At 42.4% G+C, this 23656-nt stretch overlaps 1 protein-coding gene across 1 annotated transcript; it reads left to right on the top strand.

Moving 5' to 3' along the window:
* The first annotated feature begins 68 nt into the window (after positions 1–68).
* LOC128300624 (zwei Ig domain protein zig-8-like) lies at positions 69–23635 on the top strand. The gene is made up of 8 exons (XM_053036751.1): positions 69–251; positions 6901–6981; positions 8321–8556; positions 8655–8771; positions 14786–14879; positions 18641–18768; positions 20864–21032; positions 21984–23635. Exons 1-8 carry the CDS (start codon positions 224–226, stop codon positions 22100–22102), a joined length of 972 nt encoding a protein of 323 aa, XP_052892711.1. The 5' UTR covers positions 69–223; the 3' UTR covers positions 22103–23635.
* The last annotated feature ends 21 nt before the right edge of the window (positions 23636–23656 follow it).

The following is a 23656-nucleotide window of genomic DNA, read 5'->3' as shown; positions in this document are numbered from 1 at the left end:
TTGAGTGCTTTGTGGGAAACACAATTATGCATCCGTGGTGAGTCCGTGAGTCGAAGAGTGATGTTTTGATTGAAGGTGGTGCTTTTAACAAATTTCGTAGAAGGAAGTAATAAAACAACGCTCAAGCATTTGAATTAACGCACCAGTCAGGCGTTCAGGTTGAGTGGATCCGAAAGTGAAAATTCGTGGAAATGCCCCCACAGGAAATGCTCTGCTGGATGTAATGAGATCTGGCTTCCTAAGATCTAAAGGTACGTTTGATTGTTTACCGTTTCTGTTTTTTATCCTCACTCGCAGCCCATTGTGGTGTTAAATGCGTTTCGGCCTTGCTAATGGTTTAACATTTCACGTCAATTTAAAATGAAAAAGAATTTGTTTTGTTTGGTACAACAGCATTCCACTGAAAATTGATAAACCCGGCTTGAGTCCCTTCGCAACAGGCTGTCTTTCGTTTCACCGCCCTTTTTGTCCGATTCACACTGGCACGAGAGCAAATAAAACACACGAGAACCGGATTGCGAAAAGAAAATATAGCGTGTGGGTGATGAACGTTAAATCATACATGGTTCCCGTATGTGGTGCCTTTTGTTTGGCAAGCGTACAAAAAAGGGAGTAAAGCAACCAAGTGCAAATAAAGGCAATGTATGCAAAATGTGCCAATGTTCAACCGGTGGGAAAGTGTTTCAAAATCGCACGAAAAGCGAGCGGAACATGAAATCAAACACAACTCGATTTCACGGATGTGGTCAGAAGCTGATCAAGATAGGCTTCGCAATGAATGGCGATTTATATTACACTCGTGAGAGCGTGCTACGGTGTTTTGGTGTTGTGTTGACTTCCAGCAACGTTTGCACGGGTGCGTTCGTGGGTCCGTGAAATGGAGTTTTTTTGTGCAGCTGTGTGAAAAGGAGGTGAATTTGTATTTGCAAACATGGTAGAGAAAACATTCAATCATTTGATTAATCTTTTTTCAGAACTGACTTTATTTGTATGGATATTTTTGTTTTGTTTTGTATAGCACATAGCGCAAAGTTTGATGTATAAAGTTTGGACAAATTCTTTGATAAAATGATATTCTCTGGTTCGGACAGCAAGGGGTTTATCTGACTGAATAGAGTAAATATGAAATATTTAAATGAAACCACACTTTTTCTTCTGAAATCTTGTATGTAAAGCATGTCAAAACCACTAATTTCCATTAAGGAACATTTTTACTGGAGCGTTGCTACGAGCTGAAACCTGATAATAATAATAATCACAAAATCAGTAATATAAAAAAAGATTCTTTAATTTCAGTAATCAGTCAAAATTTAACACAAAAGATTATTGCAACACAAACGCAAATCTCCTTCCATTAAATGTTGTATTTGCTTTCAATCCAAAACCAGAACTTATGATCAAAGCACAAAAAAAGAGATACAAAAGCGCATACCGTAAACGGCTTCGCTTTTTCAAAGAGGTCAACAACAAGTTAATGGATTTTGTAATATCCCCATCCCGAAAGGATTAAATTACGAGCAAATGAAGAGTGATGGTGAACTCATTTTCACCACAGTGAACACAATCCCTTTTAGCAACTTTTTTGTTCTATTCTTTTTTTTAAACATTGGTTGTTGTTAAGCGGAGAAAAAAGGGAAAATGGAGAAAAAAAAATACATCGAAAATATTCGCTTTATTTTGAGTTTGAATGTACCCGAGCAGGACACCCTTTTCGGTATCGACGGCGAAACTTGATCAAACACATTTTGTTAAGGAGGTGTTAAGTGGCTGCGTGCTGGCTGCTTGCGTTTATCCTTTTTCTTTGGTAAAGTTTATGTTTCTCTGTATAGTTTGGTGATAACAGTACATATGGATGCAAATGATGTGAATATGTTTTATGTAAATAAAACTCTTATTTCTTACACACATTTCCAAACATTCTTTTTTACCTTCTTATATTCTCTAATAAATTTGGAGGAATTGGAGTATATTCTTTAAGGAATTTGGAGTACGTGGTTTAAATTTTATTTCTGAAATTTATTCAAGAATTATTTTTCTCATTTTGTTCAAGAAAAATGGTCAGGCGGTATCGCTTAATAAATAGTTTCATAACAGAACAAAAAATAAATGTTCCAAAAGGGTCATCTGCAAAGAGAATAATTTGGGTAAACATGTCCTGCATAGTGCACGTCCTGCAGTGAATGAAGCCATAACCCCATTTCGATGAACGCATTCTGTGCATTGATCAAATTACGAGATGTTTGAACATCATCGCCAACACACTCGCCAGGACCGCATTTTGTAGTTTTCTCATTGGCGCTCTACATGATAATCACGTGGTAAACACATCAACAATTCCGTTTTTTTTCTCATATGGAAAAAATGCTAACGCTTGGTTTCAGCCGAGCATTAACATGTTTAGCATCTTCTTGCTTCCCTTCCACACGTGCCACAGACGGGATGATTATCGTCCACAGTGGAGTCATTTGTGTGGAGCAAATTATTATTATTATTATTATTATGCTTTCGAACGCCATGCGTATTGTGTGCCATTTAAAACACTTCGCAGCGTGCCCGAACAATAAACACGTTTCGCGTAAACAATTTCAGCTTAAACGATTTACCTGTCCGCCTGACGGGACGGTTGTGTTCCGAGCGGTTGTCACGGCAAGAACGGGCTGCCCTTTCATTCGGCTGTTGCAAAGTTGCACAGTTTGATGAGGGTCCGGGCTATTATTTATACGAGCACTTTTGCAGCGCACTGTGCTTTACGCCTGCAACCCGTTCGAAAGCAGCACTGCATGAGGGTGTGGAGAGAGACAGCCCGATTAAGAGTGCCGGCAGAACGCAAACTTGTCACGTTCATTGGTATCATAAATTATAAAACTCATTATCGCCATGTTGTGAACAATTAATTCAATTATTTTGCCATTGACAGGTCCAAACGTTTGCACTGCCAGTTGTGGTGCGGGGGTAATCAACAGAGTGCGGAAACACAAATAATGAGCTCACTATTACAACACCGTGTTCAATGTTTAGGAGTGTTTTATAGTTCCAAATAATAAATATGTTGTTGGTGGAGTTCATTTTGGACGAAATTCGTGTTTATTATTTTATCCGCTTTTACTTGACATTTGAATGGGAAATGTTTTTGGGTGCGATTTTCGATTAACGTTACTTTTAATTAACATTTCCAACAAATAGTAATGAGCTTCTATTATTGGGACATGTTTGGCAGCTAAATAGCCTTTGATGTAATTCGTATTGCAGACATTTGGGCGTTTAAAGAAAACATAGTAAATTTGCCTCTATCGTCTCCATTTTTTATATATTCTCCTAAGTAAGATGCACTCAAGATCTTTTTCCAACTCTGTATCTCCTGTACTAAACCACTGCGTTGAAAGCTGAAGAACGCTCCCCATTTGTGCCACTTGTGCGCACTACCCACTGCAGGTTAATGAAGCTTTTAGCCCACGGACACTCGAAACAATCCAGTCCAGAGTGGAAGTACTTCTCATGCTGATCGCACACCGTTCGTTTATCTTCATTTACCTTCGAGTAATGCATTTCACTATTATTTGAACCATTCAAACACCTGAGGACCACCAGGCGTTAAGATAAACGGTAAAAACACAGCTGTTTGGGAAAACTTTCCTAAAGTGTTTCCACCTACCGTTGATTGACGGCGGAATTGGGAGGAGGGAGTAATACTACCTAATGACTTTAGCTGATGGGTGGCCGAAGCAAAACATGTTACGATAGTTTTCGCTCGGCTCAGCCATGCCCAGCCCAGACATGATGATACGGTAGAGGGTGACATTGGTTGTCGATGCACGGACCAAACATTTCTCTCTCCCTGGTGGGAAGGGATTGTCAGCTGTCGTCTTAATTAAGCTCCTTCAGCAGCCGTTCCATCTTGTCGTTCGATCGATTTTCCATCTTATAATCACCGACCGCCGGGCTGGTGGTTTCTTCAAGACTGTGAGGAGCAGTGTCTAATCAGTGGTTTTCTTCCCACTACCAACTCAACTCAGCCACTGTACAAAACATGCATGACAATCTAATTATTTTGTAATGTCCCCCCCACTGCCGAGTGTGGGGTCGACGAGAATAAGTGGAGCAAGCAAGTACTACTCTCCGGATGCTTGAATTATAAACCACCGGTACCGGTCTAGTGTTACTTGCATAACGGTTACCCCCAAACCCCAAAACCACTTGCCAACATTGCATTAATGGTCAGACTATAAACCCGAACCCGAACTGTGTGCGGAGAAAGGTTTCGGCATCCCGGAAGTACGACCCCAGATCTTCCGACTGGGAACGATACAAAGTTAAATTCAAGTTGCTCTGATGTCTTTCGGAAGTGTCTGTTTCTTCATCAGCATTTCCTTGAGCGGATTACTACCCGTGAAACGTTCTCTCGCATTCTCTGCGGATAAACGCACCCCTTGCGTTGGCGATTGCAGGGTCAAAGTAGGCGCTCGCACACAGCGCAACTGTTGACCCATTAAAGAAGTATTGAGTCACCGTCAGTGACACTGATAGTACATCCTTCCCTGCTTGACAACTATTTCGCATCCAGTCCCCCAATTTAGCGTGGGTAATGCAATTTGCCTTCCGGGTAGTTCGTTGCTCGCTTACCGGAAATCTACCGGCCAGACCTGTTTCGGTAAAGTTCCGCAGTACAGCCCCCTCGAAAGTACACCTGCAGTCGTTGGCAGACGCGAAATGGGATGCGACAAAATTGACAGCGATGCCATCCCACCAGGACTGCCATCCGGTACAACAAATTAGTTGTGCCGCCCGTTTCTGCCGTTGAAGATTGTATTTAGGGCTGACAGTACCGAAACTCCAACTCCCAGCGGACCTCTTTCGTACGACGGTGGAGCTTTGCACACGCCGAACCTTACACAGTGCGTGCCGTGTTGCGAAATAAACTCGTCAAAGCGTATCCCTCTCCGGGCCGGGCGCTCAGGTTGCTTACGTCGAAATGACACTAATTAGTAAAGCTGTGCTTATGGACTGCGTTCGCATGCGATGTGTTGTGTCATGCGGTGAGCAAGCGATTCGGTGGAAGATGACTTTCGGGAAAGTTTTGTGTGGTGTGAAAAAAAACACGCATTTTTACGTGGTCGGGAGGGGGGGTAGCAAACAAGATCACACTCCGCTCGATACGGATGATGAAAGGGAAGGGTCTTGAAAAAGTTGTACAACTTTCTCAAAATCCACTGCCTCAAGCTGCCTTCTGATCACAAATCCTTCCCATTTTTTTTGGTTTTGTTTCGTGGTTGTGTTTGACTTAATGAAAAATTAGCTTCCAGTAGTGAAAACTGTCGTACATGAGCACACACTGTCATATAGTTTAATATCAGTGTTGTCAAACTCAGGAATTAAAATGATAATTTACAGAACATTCTTTTTATGAGTTTCTTGTGGTATAATTAAGGAATTGGGTTCACGGTGAACTGTTTACATTAAGGTAATGCATTTAACAGACGATATTACCTACCAAACCATATGGATTTTCACAATTAACCGTGCAAATAGACAGGCAGCGATTTTTCTCAGAGAGACATTTCGCAATGCTATTCGATGAAATGCGATGATAAGTTCATATATAAAAAACGGCTTGTCGTTTTCATCGCGTGTATGAAATAGCTCAATTTTGGCTGCCATTGATTCACAAATTGGAGTAGATTGTGTTTAAAATTACATTTTTCTGTAAGTTGTAGGTTATAAACGAATTTATTCACCAATGAGTAGAATGAGGACACGCATTTGGGCAAGACAGAACCGACTGATGCGTTCGATTTTGCAAGAAGACCTGGACAACGAGCCGGATTGTAAAAAAATTTATGATTTGACAGCCTCAGTAGGCGCTAAATTGTCTCGAAATGAGATGTGGGGGTTTTTTTTTGCAAGATTGAGCTACTTTGCGAAATTTCGCACTGAGAAAAATCGCTGCATGTCTATTTGCACGGTAACAGACCGATTCTGTGTTTGACATGTCTGGCAAGTACTACCGTTACCGCTCATGTCCATGATGGAACGAGTCTGCGTTGATAAAAGAGCATAATCTCAACAGTTTTGTCCCTACTGGCGTTATTCTGAAACCATGCCTTTCCATGCCTCGGTCGGTCGGTCGGCAAATGAACGTCAACACCTCGGAACGAGCATGTGCAAGCTGTGGCCAAAAGAAAAACAAAAACAAAAAAATACCCCGACAAAACAACATGTTCCTGCCTGACGGGATTGTTATTTGCCGTGCCGTGCCCCACCCATAGCCAGAACTCGGTGTTTTTCGGCTGCGTGTGCCATAATAACAACCCACCCACAACGCTTAAAGAGATCTTAGGTTCGGATTCGGTTGGATTACCTGGTGCACCGTGTGCTACACTTGCAGTAAACAATTCCATTATGCAAAGCGTTAAGGCGAAACTTTTCCTTCGCCCCAGTGCCGGTGCCAAAACGTGACCACGTGCAGGGTGTGCTGGAGGTTACAATCGGCTTAGACGCCAGTGTCCGCCAGCCAGCGTGCAAGATTGAATTCATTCAGCGAAAGCGAATCTCATCAGGCAAATGGAAGAAGTTGGCTACGTTGGAATGTAAATTAGATTGTCAGTGCGTTGCTATGCTGTCCACGGTCCAGGGGTACGTTTGGCTGTGGCTGCATTAACACTAACGTCGAATGCACTAGCAGCTTTTCTCCACCCGAAAAAAAAAGAATAAAGCAAGTAACCGCTAAACAAATGAAACTTGTGGGCAGAACTTCTTTCATTCAAAACCCCACAGCAAGACACCTGAGCATGTCGTGGTGTATATATTTTTTTTTAAATTCGGATTTCATTTCATTTTTCCCATTGGCTTTCCTTTCCTGATTCTCTTATTATTCTGGGGTTGTTTTTTTGTTTTTTTTTGCAGAATATGATGCCAGCGGACCGCAACTAGCAGCAACTATGAGACAGCTAGCGGTAGTGATGATAATTTTAAATATAAATTACGGTAAGTACCGCTATCCACAGCATCTTGTTATCACTGGCACATCCCTTGACGGTCGGCTTCCCGTAGGCTTCTTTCGCGACAAAAGCGAGCGCATGATTTGCCGCTGTTATGGTACATTTTCCTCTTTTTATGCTGTGCCTTTTTATTTTTCCGCTCATTTCATCGCATGAGGGAGTAGTTCTCCACTCATGGATGAGTTTCCGCTCCCTGCAAAAAACCCGCAACGTGGAACGCTCGGATGCTCACGACTCAAGACACCGGGCCTGTCGGCTCTGGTTGTGGTTTTGCAATTTTCACTAATAACACCGGCAGTACTTCTCGGTGGAAGATACTATGTCGCCATGTTGTTTTTTTTTTTGCTGCAAAACCCTTCCCTTTTATTCCCGCCCGAACGCACACGCTTTGCTCGTGAAATAGTTTCTACTATCCGGCCCGTATCCAGGGCAGGGCGGTACGTTTTTCCTGGGAAATGAAATTAATATGAACAAGCGCAAGCCTCGGCACGGCAACAAGCGGCACGGCCGTGTTCTGGCATACGTGCATACCGTGCATCGTGAATATAATCCCTACCGGTGTTGCGGATACCTTACCCGGGGGCGTTTCCATGGGACGCTGAACGATTCCGAGTGCTTCCTCGTGCTTGTTCTTGTAGTATTTAATTCCCATAAATTAAATACTAGCACAATGTATGGTGGACGAGGTGCGATTGGGGGAAAAGCGCACCACGAACCGTTACGACTACCTGGTGTGTCTTTAGCTCGAGTGTGGTTATGTATGGCCCAATATTGTGATGAGTGTTTCAATTAAAAAAAAAAGGAAAATGGTGTGCCCTTCTAACGAGCAGCGAAAGTCTCGTTCCAAATCATTAAACTTGGCTCCCGGAAGTCTTGGGTCTGATGGGGGCTTTTGAATAACTTGCTTCTGTTTTGTGCCCTACGGAGGTACTTTAAAAAGAGGCTGGCAGTAGAGCAGTATTGCAGCTTATTTCACATTGTTTGACTGTTTCTATGTTAAACGATTTGTGAGAAATGGTTAATAAAAAGTGTTTATTATTTGGAGTGAATAGGTGTTTAATTAATTTTTAATTGAACATCAGCAATCAATTCGATAATACGGCGATAAACCCGTATTATTAACAACCAATTTCCGGAACTGGTATTTTTTGAAGTTGTTCAAATATTTTTGAGCAGCATAAAGTTTTTGTTAGTTTAATAAGCTTAATTTTCTGCGAAGTAATGAGCATTTCGTTAGTATACCTATCAGTTCGATGAATTAATTAACCCTGCGTAGTACATTGTCCTCACATAATTGTTAATAACATTCCATCCCTTTTCTTCAGGTCGCCTTCATTGCTCTTACACGATGGACATCGACGAACCGCACACGTACACCCCACCGAAGCACTACTTCCAAACGTCCTCCTTCGACGAGAACGACATCAATGACGACGGGGCCGCGATAAGCCCGCTCGATCGGGGACCGTACTTTGACATCTCGGCCTCGCGGAACGTTACCGCGCTCGTTGGCAACACGGCCTATCTGAACTGTCGCGTCCGTAACCTGGGCAACAGGACGGTAAGCAGCCAGCATCCGCTTGTTTCACCCGGTTCGGATGATTTAATTAAAAGATCCTTTTCCTCTTCTGTCCACTGCTCCCTCGCTCTACTCAACAGGTTTCCTGGATACGGCATCGGGATTTGCATCTGCTGACGGTCGGCAAGGCAACGTATACCTCTGATCAGCGGTACCAGAGTGTCCATAATCCCCAGCTGGACGACTGGTCGCTTAAGGTAAGGAACCCAAGGGGCACGGGAAGCGCATTTTTATTCCGTTGACATTTGCAACCTGTTTGTCAGGTGCCGAATTTCCCGCATCGTTGCGGACGAGGCTTCACGCTGAAAGCCATCAGCAAAAGAAAGCACAAACAGTGTTGCTTTGCTTTATCCTTTTGGAAGGATGTAAACAAAAAAAAACCTCGTACCGGTTCGGTTATGAACCGGCCGGCAATTACACTGCAGAACCCCAAAACGACCGGACAACCGGCAGAATGAGTCCGATAAAAATAAATTGAATTTAAGCAGGCAGAACATTACGGTAACAAACAACGAAATACACAACCCGAAATCCCAAAGCGCGTAATAATCCTCATCCTCCCCGGTCTTCGGTGTTGATCTTCCGAGTTGGGTTAAGGCCGTGAGTGAAGGTTTTGCGCTCGTTTGAAGGTGGTTAGATAAATTCGAACTTGCGCACGGTATGATCCATAGCCACCGCAGATGGCATTTCGGTAGATTAGTTTCTTATCGCAACCCCGTTAATTGCGATTGTTTGGGACATTAATTATGACACCATATCGAGACAGGCTGATCTGCCGGCCAGCCGGAGTTTGGGTGTCTTAAATCTAGATCTGCTTAAAGCATCACCCAGACGCCCCAGATGCGGCAACGCAAACGGGATAAATATTGTCAAGGACACGACGGCCGGCGGTAACTGGGCTGAACGTTTTTTTCTTTGTTGGGTGGCCAATATCCTAATCTTTGCCACTTCCCCACTTTACTTTGCTTAACCTTACTTTGCTCTCCGAATTCGCCCCACCGCCGATTCGAGTACATCTTACGCGCCATGCGCCGTAGTTCATCCGATCCGTTTAAGATGTTTATCGGTTAATTTATCGACCTTATTTTGGAAACCCCCCCAAGTGCCCGCCTGGTGCGGGGGGGATCAATTTTGAGTGGAATTAGCCCATACCATACGCTCCTCCCTTGGCAACGGCCCTTGGTTACGGCACCGAGGGCGAAAAGATGTGATAAATATTGAGTCACAGCTTAAGCCAAGCGCCAGGCGAAAGGGGCACAAAAATATTGTCACCATCGCAACCGTCACGCGCGCCTCGCTGTCGCAATTTGTAAGCTGTCCAAATTGACTCGATCTCCCTCTGCTTCGGTGTCGGTTTCGGCTCTCCTGCACTGGGTTCGATTGCACACGCCTGCTTTGTGGTAATTCCTTCGTAAAAGCTTCTCGGCTTCTCCCCAACCAGAAACCAATCTGCCCGGCGATGATTAGCGGAAATGGACTGGAAATGATAGAACGTGCCGCCCTTGAAGTGGAAGTGGCCGCCATTTCGGTGTGCGAATGAAAACCGGCAAACACTAGCACGAGGAGCGAGCTTCTTAGAAATGGCTTTTATGTGTGTATTTTCCGCTCTTTCGCTGTCTAGAAACCGTTCGAAACCGTTCGAAATTCATTCTGCCGTGCTTGGTAGGCGATGCGGACGCAAAACGTGCCCAACGGGAAGTGCAAAGGGTTAAAGGGCCAAATGGATTGAAGAAACGAATCAGAACGCCAGCCGCGTGTCTGGTGATGCCATTGGAACTGGAAAGAGGTTTTTTAAGAACGCATCGGATGAAAGAATGACACGGCATGGCAAAGAAACGACGCAGCAGGAGGCAATAATATTAATCACTAGCTCGTGTGACTAATGGGTTGCGTTTATCCAGCGTTTAATTACTATCATCCGTTTGTACTCGGTTTGCACCAGCAAAGGAAGTGGTGCGTTTTCTTTCCCTTTCGCCAGCAGCAGCTTGCATGGATGGAGTTTTGCTTAAAAAAAAAGATTACGATTCCAGCTAGACATTGGAATGCGGAGGACGTTCGGTCTAATAAAACTATTATAAACAGGAAAGCATTACAGTGGTGACCTCCGGTCGGGGTGGGTCGATGATAAATGGGTACTTGGTGCCTGAACCATGCTCAGGATCCACTTGTCCATCCAATCAATCTATCTCGTCTAGTGGGTAGAAGGAGTGTATGGTGTATTGTACAAGCGGTTTCGAGCTTGTGTGGTTACAGTGTTTCATTTTATTGGGATTAAGAGTCTTTAGTAACGGTTCCGTAGCATAGTATTGAGTATATCTGTCTTTGGAGCGAGACAGATAATTAATGAAAGTTCGTATCGATTTTACAGCAGATCTTTTCTCTACAGATTGGGTACGCTGTAGTCTTTCCCAATTGCTTGAGAGTGGTAATTTTTTAGGCTATAAGCTTGTTGTTGTTGAATTTTTTTTTTAGAGATTTTGGACCTCCTGGGTCTTGGGACCTCTGTGGGTAATAGGGAAGTGGGTGGATGTGGTATACTACTTATCAACGGCGGATCAAATTGTAGGCGGAGTAGGCGATCGCATGGGGCCTCACCGTGTTGGAGGGCCCAACAAATTTGTGTAGTAGTAAAAGGTGTATACGTAGGCCTCCTCTCCTTATGCTAGAGAAGGCTCCGAAGGGTACCACAAGAGGCTCCTGGCGAAATTTCGTACCCGTGATGCCGGATAACAATTTGGGTACCGCATAAATGGCAGAATGGAGAGGGTGATTTTGAGCGAAGGTGACTATGTGTAACGAAAGTGTGACCAATACGTAGTCTTGGTAAAATCTGTTGATCCTTGTTATTGTTAAGGTTCTCCCAGGGTTTGGTAGAGATTTTAAAGGATCTTGGCAAACCCTATTTTATTCTGTAGCAAGTTTGTCTGCCAAGATAAAATAATACACAACCCGCGAGGCAAACAATATGATTTAATAATAATAATAATAATAATAATAATAATAATAATAATAATAATAATAATAATAATAATAATAATAATAATAATAATAATAATAATAATAATAATAATAATAATAATAATAATAATAATAATAATAATAATAATAATAATAATAATAATAATAATAATAATAATAATAATAATAATAATAATAATAATAATAATAATAATATGTTTTACCTGCTTTATAGTGTCTCTTCTATCTATAGAGTAAGGATATGTTGATAGTCGACCTTCGTTTGCGTAAAACACGTAATTTTAGTTATGTGAGGAATCATTTAATTGCATCTGTGGGTATTTTACTTGTCCTTGTTCAATAGCGTCTAATACAGTATGGCGCATAAAAATATGAGAAAATTTTTAAACTTTATTTATGGCTATATAGAAACGATATTTTCACTTATATCAGATATTTACGTGACCTTTGGGATTCAAGCTATCATGAGATGCTACCAAAATAGTATTATTGGGAAAAAGTGAGTGAGAAAACTTGCAAAACAAATTTCGGAGGTTACGGGGTGCCATCTGGCCACTGTATACCACGTCTTGATGATGAACGTCTTTAGAAAGCCAGGAAGTGGGTGTCCGCGGTCGGCTCGTACGTCAAGCGTGGTGAGTTCAGTGAAATAAAAAGCCAAAATGAAATCCAGTACGGTCCTTACGACAATTGACGAAAAATACCAATATCTCCAAAACTTCAATGGTGCGATTGGTCAAAGATGACTTAATTTCAAAGTCCAGAGCACGAGTAAAATGCCACCTAATAACGGACCGGATCAAAGCACTGCAGTTGGAACGATCGAAGATTTTATTGAACGTCAATGTTCTCTGAACAGAAACATTGCATGTGGAAATTAGTCAAAATAAAGTACAACGTCGTACATTCGAGAGCGTTGTTGCCCACCAAGACCAATTTTGCGATAAGTATTTAAATTCGAATAGAATAGTAAAACATGCTTTTATTTACGTTTTAAAGAATATATACTAGATGATGTAGCTTCTAAAGCAGTTGAACTGAAACTGAAACTTTTTAATTAAATCGTATAAACGGTTAAGTTCAAAACAGGTTCTTACCATAAATTTAAAGAGGAACTTTTTAAACTTATCCAAACCATAAATGATGAGAGTCATATATAGCAACAATTCATGAAATTAAATTAAAAAATATAGTTAAATGCGGAATATTCCATACACAAGAACATTGATTGAAATATTTACAAACAAACGCATCGTTACTACCATGCGTTCGGCGAATTCTACTCTATTTGAATTGTTGCTCTCTTGTGCTGATTAAAATTCCAACGAAAACGCTGATTTTATCTACGTAAGTTCAATTACAGAAAGAATCGAAACTGAGCTAATAACAAATTCCTCACATTTCCAAACAATTAAATTCCAGCAAATCGACCCATGGCCGATGTTTTATTCCTTTTTTTACCACAATCTCACACCATTTGTCTTTCAGCATGATAATGCAATTATCGAACGGAAAGGCCGCTTTCGATTGAAAGTTTGACAATCTTCCTAGCAGAACAAACAATGCTCCCATGCCATGATGCCTATTGTTCTCCTCCATTTCACGATTGCATTTAATTTCGACGAAATTTTCACAGTTTTCCACGCAGAACCATACCATGCCTACGATGAATTCATTCTCAAATCATTGTTAATTATTTTTCTCCCTGGCGCACGTTGTGCAGCACATTCCAGTATTCGATTTTCAATTTTTTCTTTGTTTTAAGTAAAAAATTCCCTTTTTATTTGCCGTTTTTTCTGCGGAATCTGCCCTCGGTAGTGTGATCGAGAGTGATGATTTTTTTTATTTTGTAACCGTTTTGTTTTCATACTGTTATGCTTTTGAATTTTAAAAACCCCCGGAAGTTAAATTTGGCGTTGCTCTGGTTGAATTATTTCCTTCCTCACTTTGATGTTGTGTCCGGTTCCGGTTTTTGTGGCGATGTAATCGTATCCGCAAACAAAGCGAAATTGGATGGCAAACAAAAAGTGTGAAAAAAGTCAGCCGCACACAGCCAGGCACGCACAAATGTGTTGGAAGTGGTAGATTCTTCGTTTATTGGACTGCATCAGCACATCCGCCTGTTCACGTCTTGGTCGATGGTGATAAGCAGCGGTCCGGAACCTTTTTCCGTTGACTATAAACCACCCACCCTGTCCGTGCACGTCACGCTGTTTAAATGGAGCAGAAAAGGAACTGGCACCTTATCGAGGGATACGATCGGACTAATTGCCCTTTGCCGTTTGCCCTGCCAGCACTGGGCGGATGAATCCTGTCGCCTTATACGGATGCGGATGGGTTGCAGACAGGCAATCACTAGCGCATACCGAAACCGCTTCCGGAGGTCAAGTAATTAGTACTGTATCGTTCAAGCAGAAGTTTCCTTCATTTAGAGCAGACGCTTCTTAACCTTACTGAAGCGACACACAAGACACGAAGCTAAAAAGGGGCCACCGTTGACGTTTAACTTGGGTCACCTCTTTAGTTTCGTTACTATCTTTAGCAGAGCTTTCCGCATTTCCAGAGGTGACCGTATTTCCTAGCAAAACCCGCTTACATTCCGAAAAGATTTCATTTAACCGGTTTTATCCCTGCCGGAAGATGCCTTCGAGCGTCTTTTCAAATCACCTCCCAAAGTACGGTTCGATCCTGGTCAATTTTCTGTGATGACCATGCTTCAATCAAACGGCTCAACAAAACACCGATCGGTTGTGGGTCATACAGAGGTCGAAATCATATCCGGCCGACAACATCGATAGCATTCCAGTGCTCCACCGGGCATACGCCCCACCTGTGTCCTTCGTTTAATCCAAAAGCTCGCAAAGATAGCTTCCTTTCTGCACCGTTCGATACGATTCGGAACTGGCCCCGAGGGAGGTTTTGTTGATCGGATCCGATAGTATCGTTCGAGTTCGATAGTAACCACTACCCATAACCTCACAAACCCATGTTCCGTGACAGTCAGTATGGAGCAGAATCAATGCTTTGGAATGTCTTCCGGAATGTACGTGTAGTAGAGAGAGGAAGAAAAAAAATACACCATGATGCTGATCTCGACAACTCTATTATCACCTTACCCGGATGTCTTCTTAACGCTGGCTCGTCTTTAGAGAGCACTATCAACTTTCCTTGTACCAGGCTAACCATTCACTAATCCGTCCCCTTCATTTTGCTTCGTAATTTCCACTCACAGGTGCTATACCCACAGCAGCGCGATTCCGGTGTGTACGAGTGTCAAATCTCCACGACCCCGCCCGTCGGCTACTCGATGACATTGTCCGTCGTCGGTAAGTATTCTGCGTAGTGCAAATGTCATTAGGGTGGGGATGGGTTGGAATGGTGTGTACAGCTTTACAATACAGAAACTTATCAGTCCGAAGAAAGCATCTTCTAGGAATAGGAAAAAGACATTACTGTGGATATCACCGAGTGCACCATTTTCTTCATTGTGCGAGAAAAAAACATGGAAGGAGCTGTTGTGACATTTCCAGAAGTCAACATAAACAAGAAAGAGTGTAAATAAATGTAGGTTTTAATGAAAATAATAACAAAATGGTTGAAAGATGAGTAAAATATCTTATTGGACATGGTACAGTAAGCGATGATGGCTCTCAAAGAACCTTAGAATTTAAGGACACAGTAAAATCGATCAGTATCTAAAAGCGGTAAAATTCAAAGAAAATAAAACATGCTATGTAATGTGTTTTGCGCAGCATGAAATGCCTACTTTGTCAAATGTATAATCAAAGGTAAATTAAAGTATGACGCCTAAATGTATGCTGCATTTACTACGCAAAGGCGTTTACAAGGAGTTTTAGCAGTAAATTTAGCTAATAATTTCTTTAATAAAAAATTATTTACAAATAATAAATACGATAGTAATTGAAAAAAGGTCGCTTATGATGATAGCGCATTTTCTCTACAACAAAACCATCATCATCATCATTGCTATCGCTATCAGCTGAAAGTTTTGTAATAATCCTCTAGCGTGCAAATGACTTCGCTGCTTCGAGGATGAGAGATTTACATAAAACATAGTCCGCAAAATTTCAATCTTCACTGTGCTAGTTAATCGTTGAAACGGACCTGTCCGATGAGGTGCATTAGTGGCGGTTTGGAGGCCACGATCGACGTTCGTTGAGGTTTGCGCTAAAGTTAGCTGTCCATTTTCCGGTTTAGGCTGTTATTTTTTCATACAAAATTACTGTTTTACTTACGAGCGTGTCAAGTTGAGAATATTTTTTTTGTTCACTGTTGCTCTGCACAATCTTGTTGCGTGTGCACCCTGATGGAGACGACACTAGAAACGAAAAAAATAGCGGTCGGTCCTTCCGCTGGCTAAGTACGGAAAGATTCTAAATAAATAATGCACCATCCAGCTGGCACCTGATTGGCTGTCTTACCGTAATAAATCTTAATGTCTTTCGTGGATGGAATCACGTAACCTGCGGCGAAGGGTGTGGTTGTGGGCTTCTCGTACCTTCACATTTTATGCCTCGGTTTTTTTGCTTTGACTTGCTTCCGGTTTCCGGCCCTTTGCCCGTGGGATGATGGAAGTGAAAAAGGGACAGCATAAAAGCGGCGCACAGAACACGTATCCTCGTTATCGGATGACAGTTCTGCTGACCTTCGTTTTACGTCAACGATAAATATTCCACTCGTTTTAATTAAACCTAACCTGGTGTGTAAGAGCAGAGCAGACGAAAAGTGGGTCAAAGCTCATGGTTGCTTCGAGCATTGAGCCTCAGGCAAAAAGGGTAGCAAAAGAACTCAATTCCGGTTGGGCATCTCCATTAGAAGCTCGCAAAGGCAATGAGCGGTTTGTTGCGATCGTGATACGATTACGCGGCCGGAGCGGCTGGCCGTATGATAGGCGATGATAGGAGGTTAAATTAATATTTGACAGCGACCGGAAAGGTTTATGCGAGTGTGAAAACTTAAAGGTCCCCGCATGGCCGATTTGCAATTTGTTAACAGATGAAGGTGTTATATGTCATCATTGAATTGGCAGGTGGCTTTGGAAATGGGTGTGACAATTAAGCAAAGTGATATCACAAACGAAGCCGATGGTAGGGTCATTGATGAAAATCTTGTAAGCAACTGATAGTTAAAAAGAAAATGTTACCAGATGAGATTATCAATAATTATTTGTGTCTTTACAACTTACTCTAGTGTTGTTGTTGGCAGTGGCGGATCAAACGGTAGGCGGAGTAGGCGGTCGCCTAAGGCCTTGCCGTGTTGGAGGCCCCAATAAATTAGTGCCGATTGTGCGATTTTTGAAAATTTAACAGCAGAGTTAATTTATAGAAAAAACAAAATTTAAAAGGTAAAAAAAAGATCAGAAATATCTTCCTTGGTCATATAAAATATCGAAATATCGAAAGAATATCGACTTTGTGACTTTAAAGTATACACTGTATATACTGTACTGTATATACTGTAAACGAAATTGCACCAGGATTTTCGAATGTATAGTACCAGGAGAGCATCCACGGAAGAGGTAGCACCTAGTACAGCAATTTTGGTCGAAAACCGCCGAAAGGTATGCAATGTTTAAACACTAACTTTCCCGTTGGTGGAGAAAAATTTCTTCGAAAAGTACCAGTTTCTGAATGTATAGTACCAGGAGAGCATCCACGGAAGAGGTAGCTCCTGGTACTGCGCCGTGAAGTATGCAATGTTTATACACTAACTTTGTAACCAACTTGCAATGCAAGTTTGCCGAGCAAGATGGCGCGCAAGATGGCGCCCAACTTCGTACTTGCATGCAACAAACTTGCATGCAAACTTGCATGCAAGTTCTTGCATGCAACATCTTACATGCAAACTTGCATGCAAATTTGCATGCAAGTTTGCACGCAAGTTTGTTGCATGCAAGTACGAAGTTGGGCGCCATCTTGCTCGGCTGGTACATGCAAGTTTCTTGCATACACCAAACTTGCATTGCATGTTGGTTGCAAAGTTAGTGTATAAACATTGCATACTTCACGGCGCATTGCATTGCATGTTGGTTGCAAAGTTTGTGTATAAACATTGCATACCTTACGGCGCAGTACCAGGAGCTACCTGTTCCGTGGATGCTCTCCTGGTATGGGCAATCTGAAAATAGCTGGTTTGTATGGAATTTCGTACCAGCCGACGGAAAGTTTGGGCGAGATGAAGGATGCTTTTCGTTTCATCCATCTTCCTTACACTAGCGATCGCTCTCACGGGTTTGATAGTATGCAATGCAATAGTGATGGGCAAATTTATTCCACCATGCAGGTGTCACCTCTTGAAAACCATGCTTTTCTGGTTTCGCAAATCTGAAAACAATTGTGTTGTTCATCGCCTAAACCATCAACATGAGCGAAACAGGTTTCTAAGAAATTTCTCTGATTGTTACCGAAGAAGTAAACCGATTGTAAACTGTACCTTGGGCGAAAAATCGTAGAAGGCGTTGGACTAATCAGGAATCGTAAATGTACGTAAATCGTAGAAAATGTGATCCAAGTAGTGGCGTTATGGTTCTCCTTTGCGCATACAAACGGTTATATATAGACTAGCTTAACGGCCCGTTTACAGGGCTACGCAACAGAACTCTGAGGTGTACGCAAGGGAGCTTTCTCATGTGTAAATGTATGCAATTAAATTATTGAGAAGCTCCATTATATATTTTTAGATTTAATTCACTTTGAATTATAACCTTCTTAGTGTGAAAACTTATTTGGAGCACCAAAACAATGAATTCTTACCTCCTATCGACACGGTCACATCTTCTTTCCGTCCATAAACAATCCCCCAGAAATTGTGTCGTTTGCAGTAAAGCATTGTTAAACTGTAACCCCGTTGTATGCTCCATAAGCACACCGTCGTTTATTTTCCACTCTTAACCATAAGACCCCCGGCATACATCGTCTCAGGAAGCATTACGATATCGCTGCTCACTTTCGCTGTGCTGTCGCCCGAAGGTAGAAAATTTACAGGAAAAGTAACACCGTACATCAACGGTAAACCTTCATCATTTTCTCACTCTCGCTCTGTGTGTCGTTCCCCGTTATGCTTGCAGAACCCGTCACGTCGATAGTTGGAGGACCGGACCTGTACATTGACACCGGTTCGACCGTTAATCTGACCTGCATCGTACAGTATCTGCCCGAGCCACCGCCACTGATCCAGTGGAAACACAACGAGGAGGTAAGCAGACTGAGAAAACACTATAAAAACCATCTCCTCCACCTTATATACCGCGCCAGTGTAAACTTGCGCCACTAATCCTAGCTCCCGTATAATTCCGAAAGTTAAAACGATCGGCTTACCGGAATGGTCAGCAGAATGGTCATGCGTGTGTATGCGGATGCCCGCATTTCCGTGCTCGGGCAGTGTTTATCTTTGATTAGTGTGCTGTGACTGTCGGGACGGACGGACCGATCCCAAACCTTTCGACCCTTTCGATGGGGTGCCGGCTTTCACAAACTGTCTTATTAAATCTGCCCGCCTGCCGAAGGACGGCAAAGATGTTTGCGGGAAAGAAAATTGTTGTACGTAGCGGTAGGAGGCATAAATTCCTGCCCGAATCGAAGCGATAGGTATCCGCAAAAATCTACCACAAACTTACTTCGTCCAGCGGAAACACCTAACCCAGTTTTGGGGGGGGCAAAAGCTAGGAGTCACCAGCATCAACTCCTTTCCTGGAAAAACAACGATAGCACAACGAGACCGGAGAGGGGGAGCGCGGTGTTGTTTATCGAAACTTTTCTCCCGGTCGTTTCTTTACCTTTTCGGCTTTCGCTTTTGGAAAGAGTAAGGTAAATATTGTTACAGAACCTTCTTACACAACGAACGCCTCCTAGCAGTGGCGCTCCATTGGAGTCTTACCCCAAAATGTCTTGGTTTTCATTTTTTTTTCCTCCCAAGGTGGACAATGTAGTACGCTTTACGAGGGTGAAAAAAAAATTACGATACGATCAGTCATGGAAGGGTTCATCGATGGAGAAAGAACCTCGAGCCGGGCAGAAATATTGCAGGAAAAATGTACCGTAGCCGAATGGCTGCCGGCAGCTGGGAAAGCATTCCGAAATGAGATTTCAGATAAGGTTCGTCTTATCCTCGAGATAAGACCCTTCCTGCAAAGGGCTGCAAGATGCCCAGATGCTACGACGCTCGTGCCCCGTAATGCTGATGTACGAGTAGCGCAGGAATCACTTATCATAACGCAGATAATAATAATCCATCGCTAAAAGATACACACCCATCATTCAAATCGCAAACTGACGTGATGCAAAACTCAACCCGACAGGCGAGCAAGGCTTCCAAAAAGGAGCATGAAATTAGGATGCATTTATTAACCCGCGGTACCCCGTACCGAGTGAGTGATTGAGCGTGAGCTGAGTGGAAACCCTAATTTATTGCAACAAAACAAAGAATAACACGCGCACCTCACTCATTCATGCAAAAAAAAAAAAGAAACAAAACAAAAGCCTGCTATTCGGGAAAGTGCTTATAACTTATCCTTACGCTTAACCATCATGACATTGATTTGACGTTTACAGGCACGCAAAGGCACAGCGCATCAACCGGTGTAACGATGTTGTCAATTTTTTTCAACGCGCGAAAAGTAATGAATTTTTAAAATGCAATCAACGGCTGGTGCAAAACATGGGCCGGTGAATGTGTGTTGATTTCAACAACAAAAACCCCTTAATCTTTCACTTTTGTCAGCTTCCTTATTTTTTCTTTTGTTAAATCCTTAGTTTGATTGTAGGATGGGGATGTTGTTGTTGAAAATGTTGAAAATAAAAATAAATTGAAACTTCCGATGAGGAGCTGAATAGTTTTTTTTCAATTGAGCACGAAGAGAAAAATATATTCAGATTATATGTAAAAATATTTACAAGAAAGCTAATGAGTTATAAGTTTTAAAACAATTCAAAGATACTAATTATACGCACGTGTCCAATTGTCTTTTAGTCACCAAATCTTCGTCCTGCAAAGTCATTTTCATTTATTTGTGTACCTTTTTGCGTGACGTTGCTGCGTTCTTCGTTCAAACCTCCGTTGGCAAATAAAACATCGGCTGGCAAAATGTCTCGACCGACATTTCCAATTGCACTGTTAGATGGTATCGATAATTTAATTAAACACTTCTCACACACACACACACACACCGATCTGCATTCGCGGTTCCCCCGGTTCTTCATCCCGCGCACCGTTCTTGTCCGTGTCAATGGAGCCACCGTCAGCAACAAAGCACTTCACGCTACCCATTTTTTGTTTTTTGCTTTGCTTGCAGGAAATTAATTACGATTCGGCACGGGGCGGTGTGTCGGTGATAACGGAGAAGGGCGACATAACGACCTCCTATCTGCTGATCCAGCGCGCCCGCAGCAGCGACTCGGGCAAGTACACGTGCTTGCCATCGATGGCCAATCCCACCACCGTGCACGTGCACGTGCTGAATGGTAAGTGTCTAAGCGAATCCAAGGGTGGGCGAGGGCATCGCTGGCGAGAGTAAACGGTGAATGCCGGTGAACCACTCATAATTGCAACATCGTCGCGTTTATACCATCTCTCGCCGATTTTCTTTGATTATTTACCTCGTGCAAATGGGGCTCGCGCTTCCGCGGTAGCTGACTCACGGAAGCTTCTCTTTTACCAATGAAAACGGAACAGATACACGCTGGAAAACGCAAACAAAACACGCAAAACACGAACAGGAAAACGGAACACATCCACACCAACACGATACGTTCCGGCAGCCTGTTTGTTGATTATTTTTACCGTATTTGAATAACGGCGAAACGAACGGTGAAAACCCGCGGATCGCTTTCCGCCGGGCCGATGTGACTTTTCCGAGTGGAGTTTGGTTTGGTTTGATTTTCGCACGGAAAAAGGGAGAGAAGGAGGGATGCTTTTTTTATGTTTTGCGCTTCAGGATGAACTAGCACAATTTCGCCAGCACACAGCAGGCGAAATAAGTCGAGCTTTGCATGTTGACGGAGTGAAAGCAAAAAAATGCGCACAACACCACAACAAACACAAAAAGACATGACACAGCCTAAATTGAGTTGGCTTTTATGTTGTGTGTATGCGGATCTTTTCACGCGAAAGGAAGCGTGTCTAATTTCCTGCACCGTTACCGTCGCTTCTTCGGGGTGAATCGGTTAACACAATCATACTAATAATTATTTGCGTAAAGAATTTAGTTGATGGAACTATTTTTTCTTTCAAAACCATTTCTATCACTTTGGTTTCCCGATTGAAATTGAAAATAATTGTCTATTTATTCTTCTCACACCCTTCTCCTTACCCGCAATCCACCTTCGTCACCACCGCTGGCAATGGTTGCACTTCCTGCCTGACGCTTCATTCGTCCCTCTCATCGTCGCTTTCATCATCGTCATCGTCCTCAGGCGAACATCCGGCGGCCATACAACACGGACGTCAGATTCGCAGCAATTGCTTGCTGCTGACGATGCTCTTCCTGCTACTGATGGCGTTATCCCCCGGGCACCAATATGGAGATCGATAAGTTGAAGCTTGGAAGCCCCACCAGAGAGGGCAGAATTGAAGGCGATGTAGATACGGCCGCCGGGGGAAATGTCACTCTGTACATATAGTGTGGATGGAATCGAAAGCTATCCGCTGAATGGTGACGAGCAAAACGTTACAAAAAAAGGCCAACATATTGAATTGCATGACTTTAAGGCTTACATGGTTCGTGTCGGAAGATTTGGAATTTGCTGTAAATAGGTAAAAGGTATAGAAGAGGCGTTCCTACGTCATTGATAGGTAAGAAGTGTACAAACAGTAATTTAAGTTAGGCATTTTTTTTTCTCGGGGATACTAAAACAAACTAATTCAATCTTTCAAAACAAACGTTAAATCACTAGCACGTAAGGGGATAGGGAAAATGGTTGAAAAACTTGTAGCCCACACACACATACACATACACATGCAAATGAAAACGGAAACTTTTTTCCAGTTGAAACGAAAAATTGAACAATCGCCTCATTTGACAAACTTCCTTAAAACAAAGCCCAAAAATAAACACCGCTCACAACGGAACGGGACGTTTGTTTATTCCCCCTCCCAGAGGAAAAGTATTGGAAAAAGATCCTTTATTGTACAAAAAATAAAGAAAAGAGAGCGAGCAACAGAAAGAGAAACAAAGAGAGAGAAGGAGAGAGAAGGAAAGCGAAAGTAAATAAATTGTAGCAGGGAAATAACGTTGTTTGATTTTGTGATTGTTTCAGCCTGCTTTGTTAGGAAGTGAGCAAAAGAAGCGAAGAAAACGGAACGAAAACAGCAAAGACGACGGTAAAAAAGTGCCGACAGTGCGCCGAAGTTTTCAATTTCACACATTGCGTGCAATACAAATACAAGCGGGAAAACCGCACAACTAAGCCGTACCGGGCTGCTTTTCTGCAGTACCTAGCTGCTCACTTAAGAAAAACTTGATTGTTTTTGTTTCGTTTTTTTTTCTTTAGTTTGTGTGTGCTTTCATCTGGTTGGGTTTGGTTGGGACACTCAAAAACTTAAGAACGCAAAATGCGCGATAGGAAATGAGAAAAATCCCGGTCTTGATGATAAATTATTCGTGAATGAGACGTTCGTTTTGTTCCTACTTTCTCTAGCTCTTCTTTTCACATTCTACAAAGTCACGCAATAGACGAAGCGAATGGGGTAATGTTGATTGACGTACAAAAAAGGTTTGACAAAAAAAAAGTCGAACAAAGAGAACGAAAATGAAAACAATGCAAACATAAAGTTGGAGTATTGAGGATTTTTGCTGAAGAATACCATTATTAAATTGCCATTATTTGAATGTCTATTTAGCATTGCTTTTCCGCTGGGTTTTGTAGGACGATGGTTTTGAATTTTGCTTTTTAAACATCTTTTTTTATTTTTGACGTCTCACTGAACCCACTCCCGTCCCGTCCCTTTTGACTCTTTTTTTCCAATGAGTGCGAATGAGTATCACAAAGAAACAGAGCTCATGCTCGGAAATAGAAACCTGGGAATAAAATGGAAAGACCAGTAAATCAGAAGAAAAAAGAACATTTGTCACAAAATAAAACCATTT

Source organism: Anopheles moucheti, chromosome 3 (genome assembly GCF_943734755.1).
Source record: "Anopheles moucheti chromosome 3, idAnoMoucSN_F20_07, whole genome shotgun sequence".
NCBI lineage: Eukaryota > Metazoa > Arthropoda > Insecta > Diptera > Culicidae > Anopheles > Anopheles moucheti.
Note: the sequence above shows the minus strand (reverse complement) of the source record. Positions and strands in the feature narration are given on the sequence as shown.